The 19,624-nt window shown below is 37.0% G+C and overlaps 2 protein-coding genes across 8 annotated transcripts in view; one reads left to right on the top strand and one right to left on the bottom strand.

Annotated features, from left to right (window-relative positions):
• LOC137951600 (uncharacterized) overlaps positions 1-12,552 on the bottom strand; it is a 56,375-nt gene extending 43,823 nt beyond the window's left edge. For 3 of the 4 annotated variants that reach the window (XM_068798374.1, XM_068798383.1, XM_068798387.1), the window contains exons 1-13: positions 12,357-12,552; positions 11,406-11,493; positions 10,132-10,240; positions 9,928-10,026; positions 5,203-5,245; positions 4,801-4,872; positions 4,600-4,695; positions 4,055-4,291; positions 3,786-3,969; positions 2,637-2,748; positions 2,479-2,565; positions 2,231-2,369; positions 1,972-2,086 (exon numbers count right to left, since the gene is read on the bottom strand). In XM_068798374.1, the coding sequence (XP_068654475.1) occupies positions 1,972-2,086; positions 2,231-2,369; positions 2,479-2,565; positions 2,637-2,748; positions 3,786-3,969; positions 4,055-4,291; positions 4,600-4,695; positions 4,801-4,872; positions 5,203-5,245; positions 9,928-10,026; positions 10,132-10,240; positions 11,406-11,493; positions 12,357-12,446 (1,471 nt within the window). In that variant the 5' untranslated portion in view covers positions 12,447-12,552. Of the gene's footprint in view, positions 1-1,971; positions 2,087-2,230; positions 2,370-2,478; positions 2,566-2,636; positions 2,749-3,785; positions 3,970-4,054; positions 4,292-4,599; positions 4,696-4,800; positions 4,873-5,202; positions 5,246-9,927; positions 10,027-10,131; positions 10,241-11,405; positions 11,494-12,356 lie in introns of those variants that run through there. The other variant, XM_068798395.1, reaches the window with a different exon arrangement.
• A 1,696-nt stretch (positions 12,553-14,248) lies between these two features.
• Positions 14,249-18,900, top strand: LOC137961744 (pentatricopeptide repeat-containing protein At1g08610). Of its 4 annotated transcripts, XM_068808431.1 has the most exons (4): positions 14,249-14,461; positions 15,050-17,105; positions 17,197-17,289; positions 18,618-18,900. In XM_068808431.1, the coding sequence occupies exon 2, from the start codon at positions 15,238-15,240 to the stop codon at positions 17,005-17,007; it is 1,770 nt and encodes a 589-aa protein (XP_068664532.1). In that variant the 5' UTR covers positions 14,249-14,461; positions 15,050-15,237; the 3' UTR covers positions 17,008-17,105; positions 17,197-17,289; positions 18,618-18,900. The 4 variants fall into 4 exon arrangements, with proteins under 4 accessions (XP_068664532.1, XP_068664529.1, XP_068664528.1 ...); XM_068808428.1 differs by lacking the exon at positions 17,197-17,289 and having other exon boundaries at positions 14,249-14,407; XM_068808427.1 differs by lacking the exon at positions 17,197-17,289.
• The last annotated feature ends 724 nt before the right edge of the window (positions 18,901-19,624 follow it).

Below are 19,624 nucleotides of genomic sequence, written 5' to 3'. Positions count from 1 at the left end.
CCACTTATTCATGTTGCTCCCTTTACTCAAGAAGTTTGATCATCCTACCTTAGGCGATTTGGGTTTTCTATTTGCATCACAAAGAGCATTTTGGACTACATCTTTAACTCATTGTTGCTGTTGCGGATGATGAAAGCTCTTTTGGCTGTTGTCCCTTGGTCTTTGTGGCTTGAGTACATGTGTGCATGTTCGCAAGTAGGATGGGAGGGTCATTGAGAAATCAATCCATGCCATTCTTCAATGGTCTAAGCTACTTCATGTGTTCCACAAGCTGCATGCATCTTATATCCTAGAGAACTTGAGATCGGTGGATCCTCTATCTCTCTCACTCCACTAAACCCATAGCTCACTGGGTCCCTCCCCCTACGGGTTATCTGAAGCTGAATTTCGATCTTAGTTCATTGGGGAATCTGGGCCCAGCCGACTTTAGTGGTGTTATTAGAAACTGTGATGGATCCACCGGCCTCTACTACTACGGCCCCCTTGGCATCACTGACTCATCCACGGACAAGGTGCATGCCAGCTCAATGGGCTAAAAATTGATGTCAACCATTTATCCCAGCCCGTCATTATTGAAGGGGATACCAAGTCGGTTATCACCTAGGCAAAAGTCGATTCCTCCCATAGCTGAAGGTTCAACCCATGAGTACATGCAGATTGAAGACCTTGTGGCGGTGGCCTCCTCTATTGTATAGGCACATGTTCCTTGCAAGGCAAACTTTTTGACTGATTATTATGCGAGAATAGGGCATAATCAGCCCAGCATTTTTGTATCTTCTAAGGATTAATCCTCCCTCTTTTGGTTCTATTGTCTGCTGGACCTTCTAGCTTGCTTTGTAGGTTCTTTTTCATTTAAATAAAATAACTTCTTCAAATTTTATAACGCAATAAAGGTTAGAGTCATTAACGTTTAAATTTTAAAAAACAAAGTAGAGTGATTAGACACGGTTTTTCGGGATTTAGATGGAAGCCTCGAAGTGCACCCATAAGAAGGATTGTGTAGAAATCTGAAATTAAGAGGAGAAAGAGAGAGGAGAAAGAAAGAAGATGAGAAGACAAGGGAGAAAAGGCCGCATAAGCAGAAGCAGCCATATAAAGGGTCAAAACAGGACCCCTAAAAACAGACCCAATTAAACTCTACTCAAATAGGAAACATTCCAGACCTAAGAGGGGTAAAACATACAAAATGAAAAGACCACTCTACACTTAATACATATTGCAACAGTTGATAGATCCACAAGAAGCAGAGGAATAAGATGACATGGATGGAAGTGGCCAGTAAATAATAGAGCTGATAAGAGGAGGACTCAGATAGCTGACCCTAACATAGTTAGGAAAAGTTTTGATAGCTTCAGTAAATAGGCTTTGGTATCAATAATGTGAGGATTATGATGATGATTAAAGGATCGTTAAATGTAAGAATTGAGATACAAGAGGTTATATATACGTTAGTTATGAATAACTATGTTATCTGTTATCCCTTAGCACAAGACCTAGGGAAAGGTCAATGTTTTGTTGTGGCTAATGTTTTCCCCGTCCATAGTTTGTTTCAAGTTTGAAGCAATCTGAATCCACGTGTTATCCCCAGCGTCCACTGTCTGTCAGTAAAATGTACATTGATAAAAAAGTAGAACAAAACTCGAATTCCTGTGCAAAAATCCTACACAGAAGTTGTAGGCTCAAATATGTGAGCCACATACACACACAAAGGCTCCCTAAAGCCCATTATCCAGCGCACAATTTCCACTACCCTGCATAGATATGGCTATTACTTAGCGAACTGATCATAAGAACTCAAATAAATTACATAAACAAACTACAAATTACACAAGTACACACCAAGTCTCCCCATAGTTCTGAAAAAAGAAATAACTTAGCATACAAAACAGGAGATCAGATGTAAATCATAGCAACAATATTTCAAGCAAAAGTCGGCAAGGTTGAGCAGTACAAAGTTAAAAAAAGAATTACCTTTCAGTTCAGACTCAACAACTGCAATAAATACAGCAGCGGCAGCAGTTCTACCTTCAGGTGAAAGCAAGTTCCCATTTAGATTTGTTGCCTGCCCAGATGACATGTCCTTTGGCTGTCAATAAAACACAATCACATTAGTATACTTGTCTGCTTTGAAAACAGGTTGCACATATAGAGAGTAACACATGCAAGACTACCGAGAATACTCAGACGCACAATAAGAACAAATTATGTGAAGCCTATCTGAGGTAAACACCTGAAGAATGTTACTCCATGTATCTAACAAGATATCCAGAGCCTCTGAACTCCATGTCTCCTCTTCATTAGCTTGAGCAACATAGATTTTAACAACTTCACAAGTCAAGGCAGATAAGAGACTAACTGTACCAAAAGGGCTGCAGATATCAACAGTTCAAATTTAGGCAGGACATACCATATCTAGCATTTCCAACAGAAAGTATAATCTACCACCAAAATACCAAAGTGAAAAACTTCATCACTGACCTAATAGATTTCAAAAGATTGTCAAACATCTGCATAGAAATCAGATTTGCCATGGAAAGCAAAGCACGACAGCCATCAAGCATTTCACTGAAATCAACAACAACAAGGCAAATGAACATGTGTGTCCAACGTTAGATAAATTTGATGTAAAGAACAACCTTTCGCTTTTTCCACATTTGATAGCAGCTGAGACGGCTTCAGGAGGATTGACCCATTCAATTACACCTGAAAGGATTTGTAGCAGATGTTTCTCCAGTGTTTGCCCATTATCTGCAAATCTCAATGAACACATTAAGAAAGCGCACACGCTCGGATTCAAAGGAACTATACGTAAGTATCAACAATTGCAAATAGAAGATAGTGTTTCACAAACTAGACAGTGTGAAAATGTCTTTCATAATGTTAAAAAATAGTCCCACATGGATTAGTGAGTACAAAGATCTTGAGTTTATTAGTTAAGAAAGAGGATTCCTAAGTTGGCTAGTCATTTTAGGATGGGCCTTGGACACAACTTTACATGATATCAGAGCAGGTACTCATATGTGAGCTTACACCTAAATTATCTACTTTTAGAGCCACAAAGGAGAGCCTACACCTAAATTATCCACTTGTAGAGCCACAAAAGAGGGCCTATACCTAAAAAATTAGCCACTAGTAGAGCCACAAAAGATGGCCTACACCTAAATTATCCACTTGTAGAGCCACAAAAGAGGTCATACACCTAAAATTATCCACTTGTAGAGCCACAAAATAGGGCCTACATGTGAGAGAGAGTGTTAAGGAATAGTCCCACATGGATTAGTGAGTACAAAAATCTTGAGTTTATTAGATGGGAAAGAGGCTTCCTAAGTTGGCTAGTCATTTTGGGATGGGCCTTGGACCCAACTTACACATAGTGTGACCTGTTAGGAAAGTTGGTCAAAGAAAAAGAGAGAAAAAGTAGCAAAGTAATTTTTTTTAGATTTTTATCCTTGTGCCAGCAGTTAGAACAAAATTATCATGCCCAATTCAGTCCACTCAAGCATTAATTGTCATTATTTTCCTCATGCTGCAACCCAGTCAGTGGAATACCGAAACACAACTAAACTTCATGTTTATTGTCATGCCTAGAACTTGAACATTCTTCTGAGAAAAGCAGGTAAATATAAGACACCAAGGTGCTCCTGCAAAACTCTGTCAGTAAGTATCATTAACAACACACAAGGACAGAGTGTATAAACCCATGACGTATTGATACAGCATAAAACAACAACAGGTCACTCAGTAACCATCAATATCCACTTTACTACATGAACAGCAGAGACTACCTGAAGGAAATATATTTCCTGACAAAGAACATAACCGCACTACAAGCTGCCTGGCAGAAACAGCAAGAGGACTATCAATCCAGCTGCTATCAGAAGTGAACTTCTGTCGCAATGTCCCATAAAAGCCCAAAAGCCAACCAACATGTCCACTTGTAATCAGAATATCATGCCATCTGGGTCCTGGCTACAACCAGGAGTTGAGAGGGAAAAAATTAGTACTAGATCATGAAAAAAGTAGAATAAGATTAAAAAACTGCAGACAGCTTTACCTGTACCAGGATGCGTTCAGTCTTCCTCAGAACATTGCTGGCACCAGATCCAAGGGAAATTATTCTGAGCTTGCTGAAAGCAACACCACTTGTAGGGCACTTGAAATCCCAGCTCAAAATTTGAAGCATCAGGCGTAAAGCAGCAGAACAAGCTTTGATTTCTGATACAATTGCACTAAGACTGATGATTTTATCTGCAACACTCAGGACTGCATCTTGGGCCCAGCAGTAAAATGACTGGAAAAAGGGAGAAACTTACACACTTTTGTTCCTCGTTACAAAATAATCCAATTTAAAAATAAATATTTATGGATGTTGGTGACATTTTCTCAAAAGAATATCAAGCTACAAGAAATAGCATGAAAGCCTTTATGAAATATAAGAGAGACATGACATATACAAAGGGTACAGCAAGGTAGTTGCCTAATAGATCCGTCTTTCCAGATGAAAATCAGCATAAAACTTATGAGAATGAAAACAATAAAAAAAATAAGAAGAATCAATGAAGCAATGACAACCCAAATTGCAAGCAGCAGTAGAAATACCTGCAGATAATCTAATTCCAAAGAGTCTTGGCACTGAGCATGAAACTCTGCAGGAAGCCCCATAGCAGTTGAAGTTGAGAGTGAAAACTCTGAAACCTACCCGACAAAATGCTAAAGGTCAACCATAGTAAAGAATGAAACACTATCAATTAGAATTACAACTTTAAAAACTACAGTTAGATAGTAAACACTGATAAGTACCAAGGATTCCAGAAAATTGATCCCTGTGAATTGAGCATCTGAACCATGCATCCCACCAACAGCTTGCTTTATCTGCACCCAAAAAGAAAAAAAGAAAAAAATCTTCAACCTTTAAAAAGGAATAAAAAAATGATTCCTGAAATACAGAACATTATGTTACTAGCATGATTTTACATATAAGAGGTCAATCAGTATCAACAAACAAATATCTTCTTTTAAGAGTTGCCATTAAAAAAAAAGTTAAAGTTGGATCTTGGACCATCCCAGAATGACTAGCCAAGTTAGAAAGTCTTTTCTCAACTAATAACCACCTCAGTTTTCCAAATATTAAAGACATTAGGTTATTCCCACTAATCCAAACAAAACAACAATAAGAGAATCTCATGACACACAGGTTCATACCTCGGAGAAAAAAGCTTTCCGCTCATCAGCAATAAGTTCCAGCCTACACAAAACCACATGAACATCAAACCACTGCCCTAGTGCAGCAAACTTCTATCTGAAAAAAAAAAAAAAAAAAAAAAAAAAAAAAAAAGGAAAAAAACTGTTGCAGAATATAGACAAACAACTGAAGTTATCTGCTATTTCAAGTAAACAGAGGAAAAACTGACGTAAAAGAGAAAAACTTAAAACCTAACCTAGTGACTCGACCTCAGAAAGGACTAAAACTTTTAAGTTCAAACTTCCAAACAACGTTGTGGAGCTGAAGCTAGTGCCTTGGTAAAGACATCTGCAAGTTGATCTTTGAAGGAGACATGCTCTGTAGTAATCCCTATTTAGCATATTTTCTCAAAGAAAACAGCAGTCAACTGCAATACATTTTGTCCTCTCATGAATTTGCTAGTGTTACGAATAAACTGACATGAATAGTGTGGTATCAGGATATGACTAGCTTGGTCTTGAGAGACCATTGGGATGCATTGCCTGCTTTTGTTACATCTAAAATTGCTACAGTTCTTCCTTGGAAGACTCCCTCGAAGGGAAGGCTAAAATTTATTTTTTTTAAGTGGCGAGTAGCTTTTTATTGATCAAGCAAAGCAAGCTTAGAGTTCAACATAGTGTACAACATAAAGAACAGACAAGCTAAAATCAAATAAGAGAGAGATTGCCCAAAGGAAAGAAAAGCCTTGGATACACTCGCTTTAGCAAGGTTGTCTGCTACTGAGTTAGCAGATCTGGGAATTTTTAGCCAAGCAACATGCCATCCTGAACATAGATCAGATATCTGATCAAATACTTGCGGGAGCCTCGTGGGCCAGGGAGACCTCTTACTTGACCAGCCAATGACAAGAGGTGAATCACCTTCCACAAGCAAAAGACCCCCCAAATTCTGCTTGAATAGTCCAACTCCAGACAGCAAGGCTTATGCCTCTGCCTCATTCGAATTACAGCAGCCTGCTGACCCCGAGAAGACAAGCAAGTTCCAACCTGAGCTACCTCTAATAACCCCACCAACCCCAGCTGGGCCAGGTTTCCCAATAGAGGAACCAAAAGTTTAGTTTTAGCCAACCTGGTTGAGGGAGCTGTCATTCCACTGTTACGGAAGGCTGGTGAGAACTGAAAAGTATTATCTTATTCCAGAAGTTCTGAATTACTGTGCATGGGATAAGAGGCAGCCAATGCAAACCACTAGCCCACATAAGAGTGATGTGGATTGCTTTCTCAATAACCCCCTCAAGGGAGCTCCATTTTCCCTGGAAAGTTCTGCTATTCCTCTCAGCCCACAATTGCCAGGGACTGCTGCTAAGGCTGCCTTCCACAGAGCATCACCATAAGATGGCAAGGAGCACGTGTACCATTGCTGAAAAAGCTGGCCAAAAGGTGCTAGGCTTGCATTTCAAAATACCAAATTTCAGGAAGAAGGCATTCTAAACTGCTAGCGTGAACTTCCAATGACATAATAGAGGCTTGTTTTGATTAACTATCCTCACGATTCTAAATTTTTTTTTATTCAGTCCCACATTTTGCAGGTTAATTTCTAGGGCCAACAAATAAACACGACATCTCAAGGGAAGAAGATAAGAGAGGAACTCTAGCTTTTGGGAGAGAAGAGAGAAGAAACCAAAGGAGATAAAGAAGAGGTGTGAGGACGAATTTGAACCAAGGAAGAGCTTGAATGCTCTACCCCATGCCTTGATGTTGTATTCATAGTTGTGGGAAGGTGTTAACAATTACTACAATGCCCTTAGAGCTACATGCTTCAAAAGGAAAAACACATAAAAGACATACACTAGCTTGCATACTTACAATTACATGTAATCTCTATGGAAGTTCTCTTTATTTATTAGCCATGTCATCCCTACACACATGGGTGTCTTTTAATACTCCTCCTCAAGCTAGTGTTTGTTACTTCACTTTTTAAATAATCTAGGTCAAGAAAATTGTGTGCTTGAAAAGAAATTTTAATCTTGTGTGACTTGAAAAATAAATTTTGATTGCCTTGCCTTGATGCAACATGTTCTCGTTCACATTTTCCTTGCAGTTATCATCTTTTTCTCGTCTTGTTCTCATCATGTTCTCCCCTATACTTGGATATTTTGATCACAAAAAATTTGATTACCACAACAAGTGAAATTCTTCATGGTTGGTAACCTCTTTCTTATACTTCTTCTTCTACTTCTCCCCCTCAAGCAGGGGATCTCTTTGTTCTTTACCAAGAGACCCAACTTGCACAAAATAATGGTGAGAGAGAAAAACACTCCTAGCCATACAACAAATCTTAATACACCAATCAAAATGGTCATAGTCTAAAACACACTCCACTCGATTTCAAAGATGGATATATGGCCCAACTTGAGGGCACAACAAAGAAACTACTCACTTTTTAAGGGTGAAGAATAAAAAGACAACCCAAGCTAGATGTTGAGCACATTCCTATTCTTTAAGATAGTGGGTCTATAGTCATTACTCTGAAGTGATTTTATCATGCACAAATTGAAGATAATACAGTGAAGAATTAAGGGTGTGAATAAAAAGATAGCAACTCTCATACTTCAAACGGAAAGAGGCCCACAATGCAGCTCTTCATACTTCCAAGTAAGAAGAAGACGCTTTAGACCAATAAATGGATAAAGAGTAATTAGGTTCAAGAGGGAGATTAAAAAATTATTCCTCTATGAACATGATGAATGAGGAAACTTAAAATAAATGTCTAATAAGAAAGTTTTGAGATGGAATATAATAAAGAAAACTTTCTAAAAATAGACTTCTCATATAAGACAATTAGTTTTTAACACAACTTGAGCAATTTGGAAAGAAAACATTTAAGAAATAAATTTTGGAATAAGGAAGACTTAGGACACTAATATTTAAAATTTAGAATGACGAAACAAGACTTCTTAATTCAAAATTTTCAGATTTTGTCAAAAAATAAATTAAACTTATAGGAAAAGACTTCTCTTAAGGAAACTAATGTATTTGAAACTTTTAAGAAAGTAAAGATACTAAAGTTACGTAAAATCTTGACTAGAGTTTGAAAACAAATAAGAAACTTAACCAACATTAGCAACTCAAAAAGTGAAGCAAAATATTCGGCTTAAATTCGGATTTTCACATGTAACAAGCTACCAACGTGACATTTGATTTTTCTAATGTGGATATCTCTCTCTAGAAATATCAGATTGAGAAACAGTTTATTGGGATAGAAAGTAGACTCATATAACTTTCTTTTGAGATATAGTTCTTTATATAAATTCCTAGTCATGTTGGTACAAACTATTCAAAAAGTTTAGGCTTTCTACTACTACTCAAAGTTTAGGTTTTGCTACTTCAAATGTTGATTTCTCTTTATAGAAAACCCTTGCAATATTTTTTTCACTAGAAACTAAACTCCAAGATCTTTCCAACGGTATATAATCTCCTATATTAAACTTATGGTAAGAGAGTGATAAATTTAACAAAAAAGGGGAAAACGAAAGTATGAGACTGAAGGGAAAAACAAAACACTCCTCCTTTTTTCCTTTTATCTTTCTTCTGCTTCTGCTTCTTCCTCCCTTTCTTCTCTATCTTCTTCTCCTTTTTAAGTTAGATCTTTGTCCGCTCTGATACTGTGTTGATTTGTAGGACCAACACATAAACACAAGACATATCAAGGGAATGAGAGAAGAGAGGAACTCTAGCTCTTGGGAGAGATGAGAGAATAAACCAAGGGAAAGAAATAAGAGAAAAAGAGAAGAGGTGCAAAGACAAATATGAGCCAAGAGGAAGAGGCTTGAATGCTCTACCCCATGCCTTGAGGTTGTCTGTATAGTTGTACGAAGGTGTTTACAATGACTACAATGTCTTTAGAGCTACATGCTTCAAAAGAAAAAAGACATAAGAGAACATAAACCAACTTGCATAATTATAATTTAATGTTATTTTTATGGAAGTTCTCCTTATTTACTAGTCATGCCACCCTTGCACACGTGGGTGTCTTTTAACAGCATAAAGCCTTTGGAACACCATTGTTAGGTTAGGACCAATGTTTATGCAAGGTATTAGGTTTCATGACAAGGGAGCTAGGGGAGGATGGTGTGCAAGTATAAAAATCAAAAGAGAGGACTCTATAATGATGGTTCCCAAGTGCCTAAGAAAATCTTAGTATTACCCCCAAGTATGGTTTGAGGAAGATCATGCATGTAAATGCCACTTCAATTGGTTTTACTAACTCTAAGAAGGTCAAGAGACCTCTTTTAGGCTTGAAGCATTTCCATGGCTTGTCCACTGATTCACTTTTGGTTGAGAGTGATTGTTTAGTGGTGATAGTAGAGTCTCCGCTGCCACCTCCTCCCTTGCCCAACAATTGAATTACTTCTTTGGCAAGATGGTTAACATCAACACTTGAATTGGGATTGCTTGGAAACAGCACCCTCTCCAAGCCAATCAGATGGCTGATTCTCCTCCTTTTGTACTTTTGTGTTCTTTTTTCTTTTTAAAGGTTATGTACTTCTTTTTTCTTAACGAATAATCCTTTCTTACGGTCCTTAAAAAATAATAATAACAATGGCAACAATAACGATTGTCAAGAGACAAGAAATTTAAGAGATGTCTATATAACAAATGGTAGACATGCAAGGAATGACATATTCATCAAATTAGAATCCAAATATGCTAGTCAGTTCAGTGAAAAAGCTGCACATCACCTACCAGCCTCTTTTCATCAGCTGAGCTCCAACAGCAGAAACTTTTGCTTGCACATAAGCATCTGCTGAACTTGCATGTTGCATAGCATAGTGTAGGCAGAAACTGCGAGACAAACATGTTTTGAAACAAATCACATCACCAAATCTCAACAAAGGTTAAGTTTTAATTTCAATTAAATCACTGTGTGAAACACCAATCTTAACATACTTTATCAAGCCTTTCCTATCTTCTTTAGTAAGAAATCCCCATTCCCTTATTGCTGCATTACGAATTACAGCTGCAGCCTGAAACCTTGCATTTGGTAGCTGAGAATTTTCTGAAATTACCTGACCATCATAAGTTTTCTATAGCATGGCAAAGGAAGCCAATGGAAATGTTCATAGAAAATAAAACACAGAACGCATATGCCAAGCATATACCCAAGATAGGTTGAAGAATTGCATTTGTTCCACTCTTCAAGTAATAATTTAGCAAAAACAAAGTGCCCTTGTAAGCACAGTCTATCTTCATCTCTACACAGAACCACCTAAATGGAAAATAAGATAGCTACAATCAATCCTCATAATCATTTTAAAGACTTCCAGCCATTTAACCATCCAAAGTTATAACCGTACAAGGAGGTAGAATAATAAAAAAAGGGCATATGCCTAATGCCCTTTGTTTAATATTGATTACACACACACACTACACCACTTTCCCCCCATAAGACTTGGACCTAAAATTTCACACTAAAAACCCTCCCATGTGGCCATTGAGCCAACGACCAGTCCACATTGCCTAAAGCCCTTAGTCATAGCTTTGTAAAACCCAGTATGATTTCTTGTCCCAGAAATATCTTCAACCTGCTTCCAAATAATCATAAAATTTCTCTACATTTGTGCACTGTTCTCATGTAGACTTGTCCTTTACTAAAAAAACTCAATCAGATATCTTTCCAGCCAAGAAAAAAAAAATACATACCATACTGATATATGAATGTACATATAGAGGATAGCAAAGGATAACGATGGCAAAAGGACTTGAAGAAAAGGGGACATATAGATGTAGTTAAGGATAAAGCAGAATGAAGGACGATTAATAATACCAACCTTAAAATAGTTAAGGTTAAGGATGACGATGATGACGATGACGATTACCATAATTATGTTAACTTTTTTTAAAGTTTCCAAGAATTAATGAATTTATTAAACCGACTCATTTTAACATACAAAAATAATAACCAAACATGTAATACAGATAAAATTAGCTACACTAGCATAACTTTTCACCACAATGCAGCTGGCAGAAGGTTAAAATAAAAGAACCGGGAAAATAAAATGATAAGAAAAGGGCAGGGGGAAGTGAATGCAAGAGCTACATGTTTCACCATATTAGTATAGATTTTACCAGAAATACTTCAAGATAGTAATGCTGGAACGAATTCAATAATTTTTCAGAACATTTCCTAATCCTATAAAATTTTGAACATCTTGCTGGCATACCAAGAATGAATAAGCATGAGCGATATGGCCGAGGAGACTGCTGTAGAGCTAAAATGGTTGCCTCAGCAGATATATGGTTAATATGCATCTGTTTAAGAAAAAAAAGCATAGAATGCACATCAGTAACCTTATCGTTTTCCTTTCTTTGAACAGAGCACACCAAGAATATCACTGCGCAAAAATAATGAACTAACCAAAAAAGGATTGCTTACAGCTTTCTATAGTGAGACACATCACTGTAAATAGATGGTATAGAGATTACAGCTAAGGTTGATAGCAATGCGGTGAGTGTAGGTTGACATTTTAGGTTGAGAGAGAGATTGTGTATCAATTTGGTGTCCATACCACCCAATAAATCTGTCTTTCTATATTATTTTAGAACACATTCTGAAGAACTTTGGAAAAAATTAACTAAGAAGTATCTACAATTCCTGATTGATCTGACTTCAGGAGCCAACAACAAGCCTGTTTTATTTAAATTCAATACAAAAATAAATGTTTTCTCAGACGGAGGATCAGACATTAACTTTTGGTACCAGTAAGCAACTGACAAGCATGCAAAAGGGTAGGCTTCACGTCTTTGAATAGCTAGAGAGTTATATGTTTCTCAATATGATAAAATTCATATAGATAAAGACATAACATAAGTGATGAAATGTCCCACATATATCAGAAACATTTATATTTATATAGTTTATAAATATGAGAAAACCATCTTTCGCAATATAATTTCATTATCGAAGCTGATCAGCAACTAAACGCTACATTACGCATACTCAAACCGGCATATTAAAAAATAAAAATAAAAAAACTCAACAACCAGTTGGTCGGTGACTAGGAGAAACGGGGAAATAAAGAAAAATAAGAAGCACTTCAGAGAATGAAGTATCGGAAAGTTTAGGGAGAATAAAGAAGTTGTTGACTGAGAAGCACAAACACCGACAGACGAACCTGAATGGAGTTGCAAGCTTCTTCGATTGCTCGCATCGTGGATTGAAGCTGAGCAAGATCAGTTGCTCCTCCATCTAAAAACCCCTGCATCGTCTGTCTGGGGTTCACGGAGAAGAATGTTGCTAGCGATTTACAGTGACAAGCAAGTAAGCAACCTTGGAAACCGCAGACAGCAGTCGCTGAATTGGGGGGTGGGGAGGCGCGGCCCGAAAGAATTTACAGATTTCTGTTGTTGTTTTTCGCTATTTTTCCCTTCTTTTTGTATTAATTGGCTTAATGCCCTGGAATATAATTACTTATACGCCCCTAGACTTCAAATCATTTACTTATCCCCATAAAACAACCTAAATTCACTACATATCCTGCCATAAAATAAAGTTATTTCATTATTATAACTTTGTTAGTCCATGTGGACTCTCAAGAGATGGGTGCAAATGTGCACAATCTAAAATAAATACAAATATAAGTTGAAGTAGAGAATACAGATACCATCATTAATACAAGATGTTTTCTTAGCGATATTCATATATTGGTGTTCATCGGTCGGGAACATGTGCTTGGAAAATTCCACTAATATAAATTCCATTAGCTTGGAATTATACAGAAAAGATTATGGCTCTCTTTTAAACCACTTATCTTCTCAAATACACGATTACAATAAATCTCCCTTCATGTTTGGCTAGATTCTAGCTATAGTCATTTTTTCTACCTAGATTCAAAAAGTTTTAGATGAACCTATCAAAAAAACAATGAGAATACAAAAAATAGAAAGCTTACACCCTTTGTGAACTCAAAGGGATGATCATCTCCTTTGAAATGTTCGAGCCTACAACTTTAATACATAGTGTAGATGATTTTAGAGCTTGACTAAGTAAATGCAAATAGTGGATTTTGAGAAAAGTGGAAGGAATTTGCAAAAAATGTTTTTTTCTCTCTCTCATAAATAAACTTAGGGAGTGGATTTGCAAGACGGGGAACTTTGAATGTTGTATGTATGCCAATAAGTGCTGATTAACTTTTAAAAATCATGTTTGGTAAGGTATTTATGAGTTTTCCCAAGTGAAACTAGTCATTATTTGTCGTTTGCAAAAAGTTAATATGTCATCGATCTATCAATGTGAAGTATTGATTGATCAATCATGTGTAACGACTATATTTTTATTAAAAATGGTTTATGGATAAATGGTATAATCAATTAATATTATTTCGTTGGGTTTAACAAGTTAAGTTGATTGATCAGTGTCCAAGGAATGATCGATCAATCATAATTCATATTGATTGTATATTGCAAGTATAATCGATCAATCAAAATTCTTACTGGTCGTACATCGCAAATATGAACAATTAATTGTTTTCCTATGATTGATCGTGCTTAATGTCCTTGGTTGGCAAACTTCTATACGATCGAACAATGTCAAGTAGTTGATCGGTCATTCTTTATAATTTTACATTGTTTAGGTATCATTGATTGACCGGTCTACAAGGAATGATCAACCATGTTTTATAACTCACTTTGGGCACGTTCTAGTTGATCGATTAATCGCCCTTGATTGATCGATCCTGCTTTATATTTTTGGTACGTGCACATTCTGGTCGATTAATCATTGGCAAATGTTGATCAATCAATCCAATGTCAAATTCCTTGATCGATCAATATGTTTTATGTTTTTGGCATGTGCACATTGTGGTTGATTAATCATTGGCATGCGCAATTATTTTTATAAAAAAATACTATTTAATTTTTTCTAACTTATAGCAGAAAATAGTAAATTAAATAGTTTAAAATAATGAAGACACCAAAAAATATTGGTTCCTCCGTACCAAATAGAGAGTAGAATAGAAAGGGCACGGGCGCTTGGTCTTCCTGTCCACATTGCCGGAAAAATGGAAGTTTATCTGTCTCGCATCGTCCGTCACGTGCTCCCCTGGTTTTGTTGTGCTTCGGTTTTTTCATAAACTGACGCCCGTAGCCCTAGTGATTATCGTAGAACTGAACAGAGCTTCAAACTTCAGAAAAATAGGAAAGAGGAGATCTGCTCGAGGAAGGACAAGTATGGTTTCCAAACTCGCTATATGAAGTCTTTGAATTTGTGCCTTCCTTTCAGGTTTCCTTCCTATCCTGGTCCTAGATTGTTTGTATTTTCGATTCTAGTTTTCTAAATTTTGGTGGTTAGCACGAATTTTCGGAGACGCTTTCATGGTAGTTTTTACCTGCTTCCTGTACTTGTTCAAGTGGTGAACTTTTTCGGATTTTCGGTGTCTGAGCGAGTTTTGTGGATCCCGCAGATGCTCTGGCTGCAGCTGTAGTGGGGTTTTTCAGCCTTTTAGCCTTCCTGTTTTTAAAATACGGCGTCGAAATGTCTCCATTCTGTCTGTTGCTTCTCAGACAGATGGGTTTATGAATTTGGACTTCTGATGACTGATCAATAGTGTTGAAGAAGGAAGTAAATTAGGGATTTGTGACCTTTCCTTAGTCAGTTTGTGACCTTTCCTTAGTCAGAGTCTTGTTAAATTGTTGTACTTTATGTTACAGTACCCATTTTTTTCAGCGTTTTCAAACAACGGAATATGGTTTTGATAGTAGCTTTTGCCGAAATGCTCTTGAGTTTTGTTTTGTATCTTTTATCATCTTTGTAACTGTCAGTGTGTCGGAGTTCAAATCTATGCCATCTTTCTTTGTTTCCCCATTTCAGAAGTTCCTCAGGAGCCGAAGAAGATAACCTAGCTGCTGTTGTCTGTGAATTGGAAGTCCTTGTTTTGGTGGGGAAATTACTCCCTGGCCCACGTCAGGTGAGAAATAAAGGAATTTTCTGTCCTACATGCATATGTCTTTTTTACTTCTGAGAAACATCACTGTTTTCTGGAAGGAGAAATAATCAAGATGGGTTTGAGTACGTTGCTACAGCATTCAAGTGGAAGTGTTGCTTGTTTCAATGGATTACAAGTGACTCAGGAGCGCTTGGTCGCTGGAAACATCACTTGCTTGAATATCTTTCACAACAGTTCTGTAGTCAAATGGTCTATATTGGATCTTGAGCGGAGTTCATCATTCAGAGGTGATTCTAAGTTCCAAGCAGTCTACCCACGATTTAGAGGACATCAAGGAAGTACCTGTGTGGAAAAAGATAATGACAGGGGTAAAGATAGATATAACTCGGAGAGATATGTAATTAGTTCAAATAAGAGAACTGGAGATTCTCAAAACGATTTGAACCAGGCATCAGAGTTACGTGTTCTATATTTTGATGGAGGCTTTGTTGAGAACAATGAAGATTCCAACAATGACATTTTACTCAAATTTTGCAACAAAGGAAAAGTGGTGGAAGCCGCTAAATTAGTGGATGTGATGGCACGAATTAGTCAGATTCCTGATTTTCCAATTTGTAATAATGTTATCCGTGGTCTGATAAAAGCAAACTGGGTTGACAAGGCTCTCAAAGTTTTAGGAATCATGGTCATGTCAGGTGGGGTTCCTGATATAATCACTTACAATACGGTAGTTGGGGGCCTTTGCAGGAAAGGGCAGTTTAAAGCTGCCATTGAACTTTTGGAGAGCATGAGTTTAAGTGGTTGCCCTCCTGATGTTATCACATACAACACCATCCTTAGGTGTTTATTCAACCTTGGCAGGTTTGATCAGGCAATTTCCTTTTGGAAAGATCAGTTAAGAAAAGGCTGTCCACCGTATCTGATTCCTTATACTATACTTCTAGAGTTAGTCTGCAAGAAATGCGGTGCTAAGCGGGCTCTGGAAGTTTTGGATGATATAGCAATTGAAGGTTGTTATCCTGATATTGTGACATATAACTCCCTAATAAATCTGAGTTGTAAAGGAGGGCGTTATGAAGATGCAACACTTATGGTTAATGATCTTTTATCACGTGGAATGGAGCCAAATTCAATCACTTATAATACCATTCTCCATTGTCTCTGTAACAACATGAATTGGTCAGAGGCAGATGAGATCCTCTCAATTATGAGCCAAACTTCTCATCCTCCAACAGTAGTTACTTTCAATATCCTTATCAACAATCTATGCAAGTGTGGACATTTGGATCGAGGCATAGACTTTTTGGATCAGATGATTGCTATAGGTTTTGTTCCAGATATAATAACTTATAATACTCTAATTGGTGCTCTATGTAAAGAGGCTATGATTGATGTAGCTTTGGATATACTTCATTCCTTAAAAGGGAATGCCTCTTCTCCTGTCTTGGTCACCTATAATATTGTCATTGATGCACTGGCAAAGAAAGGTGATATGGGAAAAGCAATTGGTCTGTTCCAGGAGATGATTGGTGATGGTATTAATCCAGATAGGATTACATATGGTTCGCTAATTAAGGGCTTTTGTCAAAATGATTCGGTGGAAGAGGCTGTAGGAATGTTGAAGGAAATGGGAAGGAAAAACCTTAAGATCAGAGCTGCTTCATTTGTTATCATAATTCAAGGATTATGTAGGGGAAAAAAGCTGGATCTAGCAATCCAAATTTTAGATATGATGATATTGAGCCGATGCAAGCCTGACAAGATAATTTATGCTACTATAGTCAACAGTGTAGCTGCTAGTGGAATGACTGATGAGGCCATTGAACTACGTAAGAAATTGGAAGAACGGAATGTTTTTGGAGAAGAAGCAACATCCAGTTAAATCATACGTACATTTTGACATCTAGGAAACTTTCTTTTTCCATCTGCAGCCAAACGTTTGGAGTCTTTTTTTCTTGGCATATACATCATATTGGTGAGGTAAGCTTTGTTTCTTTGTTTGTTAACTATTTTTTTTTTTTAAACTCATCTCTCAAATGGAAGAGTCTCTCTATTGTTATTTACCACACAGATGAACCTTGTCATTGCTTGCGAATAGCAAGCTTCTGACCAAGTATTCTTGGATGTTTCTAACTCGACCCTTCAGAGACACTGGGTTGAGTAGGTAGGTCAACCCTTTGACTTCGGTTCAATTTAAAGCTGGATCATTTTCTGATTCTAATAGATGGCCGTGCCCCACATAACCATATCAAATCAAGTTATCCAACATTTTTTTTTTTTTTTGTACTTATTTTGTTTTCCTTGTGTGTAAAACATAGTTCTATGGAAGTGCTTCTTAGCTGCAACCTAATGTGGTTTCATTTAACTGGATAAAGACAAGCTGCCAGTGGACTAGGGTTCAACTTAAAGCTGGATCATTTTCTGAAATAGATGGCCTTACCCCACAGAACCATGTCCAATCACATTGTCCAACATTGATTTTTTGAACTTGGTTTTTCTCTTGTGTAAAGCATAGTTCTATGGAAGTGCTTCTTAGCTGCAACCTAATCTGGTTTCATTTAATGGGGAGGGGGGGGTTCATTCCCGTCCTCTATTAAAGGGGTGTTTGTTTGAAATTACATAAAAATCATAAAAAAAATCATTGTAAAAAAGCCTTTAGGATAATAATATAACATAAGAAATTATGAAAGCCATAAAAGAGGCACTAAACAGGTAAACTAAGTCTTCTGAATTAAATAGATAATGAAAATCTATTAGGCATCCTTTGTAGAGAGAATTAGCCGTATCAAAAACCTATCCACCATCTTATTCCACATTAAAATCATCTTTCACATGCAATGTTTCTCCACACTCATACATAGACATATGGAATACTCATTCTTCCATACAATTCCTATGTGAATTGGGATGGATTGAATTTACAGAAGTACCCTACACAACACCTTGACCTGTATAATAAGTGATAAGTTTTTGAAGGCAAACCAAACTCCATTGGATCTGTCATGGAAAGAAACAACTGATTTGATTCTTCTTTGGATGGGGCAAAACAATGATCTAGGGGCTTTTATTAGTGTCATTATTCATCATTTTTGGCATTTGATTCTCTTCTTAGAGCGCCCCCACCCTTTGATTGCTGTTAACTTAAATTTGATGGCAGTATTAAATGCAAGTCAGGGCCTGCAGGTTGTGAAGGCATGGTTCCACGTCAGTATGGAAGAATCCTACTTCCCTATTCAGACCCTATCAAGATTACCGATTCAAACGACGCCGAGCTTTATAAGTCCTTAGGGAACCAAACTGTCTTTGTCTTTGAAAATAACAGAACGTCTTTTTAAAGTCATCTTACAGTGAAAAGAGATTGATTCTTCAGTGATCAAATGATGAATGGAAAATGTTCTCCATTGGTTGGTTCATTGGTTAATACTATGCTATGACTGGGATTTCTGTTAGTTTTTTTTCCATCTCAAATGTTTCTTGATTTGATGATTACAGGAAGGAGTCTCAGCAAGAACGTTGAGGTTGAAGCTATCTTTTATTGTCAGAAGAACATTTTTTGTTACCTGTTGACTAAGCTGAGCGACTTCCACAGTTAATTGGCTATAGGTTTCAGTGGATTCTTGAGTACACTCGTTACTGAAGAGAAGCTTGGAATATTCTGTGAGATTTTCACACGCATTTGTTTGAGTTTTCTCTCAGCAGTTTTGCAGATTTAGATGCTTCCCTTGTAAAGTACTTCACTGAGAAGCTTTATAGACATAAATATTTGTTATTGCATTTCATTGGTTATAAAATGTTAACTTTTGCATAAAAAAGAAAAAGTATAAGAAAAAACAAAAGCAAGTAAGACATGGATCCGAGTATCACAAGGTGCATAGATTAAAATTGAAATATTCCTTTAATCTCTCATTATTTGGCATGGTTCCCTTTCATGTATTTTTACTCTTTTGAGTCTTTTAATATAACTCAGTACTATTTAAAAAAAACACCATAAAAAAAGAAAAATAGTGACTATCACCACATCATACATAATACTAAATTTTCACCCTCCCAACAAACAGACACTCTATCAGAGTCTGTGATACACATTGGTTGCTACCCCTTCATAGTCCCTCAGATTCTGTTCTCAGCAAATTACACATTAGGATAATTCTTATGCCTCTGCAAAGTCCCTACATCAGAAACATGAGTGTTTCAGTACTTTGGAGGTGGTTTTTGTGTCGGCAGCAAACCAAATCGTTTCTTCAAAAGAACTCACTGCCTCGAGTACTTGTCGTGCTGTGGCCAGTAAGAAAAATGCAAATGAGCAAAGAGATACATCCAGTTAGTAGTTTGAAAACCTCAAAAGTGCTTCCAGAGAGCAATGCAGGGGGAAGAGAAAAAAAAAAGGCAGCTCCCAGTGCAGATGCACTTGTGCTGATAAGGTATACTGCAGAAGACAATGTCAGAGAACTGGAAGAACTGTTTTACTCAAAGAAAAACACTGAGCTCTTCCCACTGAC

The sequence above is a fragment of the Aristolochia californica genome, unplaced genomic scaffold (genome assembly GCF_029961685.1).
Source record: "Aristolochia californica isolate CCGP_79_NKW_82.1479 unplaced genomic scaffold, dmAriCali1.0.hap1 SCAF_1, whole genome shotgun sequence".
NCBI classification, from domain to species: domain Eukaryota; kingdom Viridiplantae; phylum Streptophyta; class Magnoliopsida; order Piperales; family Aristolochiaceae; genus Aristolochia; species Aristolochia californica.
Note: the sequence above shows the minus strand (reverse complement) of the source record. Positions and strands in the feature narration are given on the sequence as shown.

Bases quoted from the DNA above. Each gene is read 5' to 3' on its own strand.
- LOC137961744 (XM_068808428.1), top strand. From the start codon at position 15,238: ATGGGTTTGAGTACGTTGCTACAGCATTCAAGTGGAAGTGTTGCTTGT.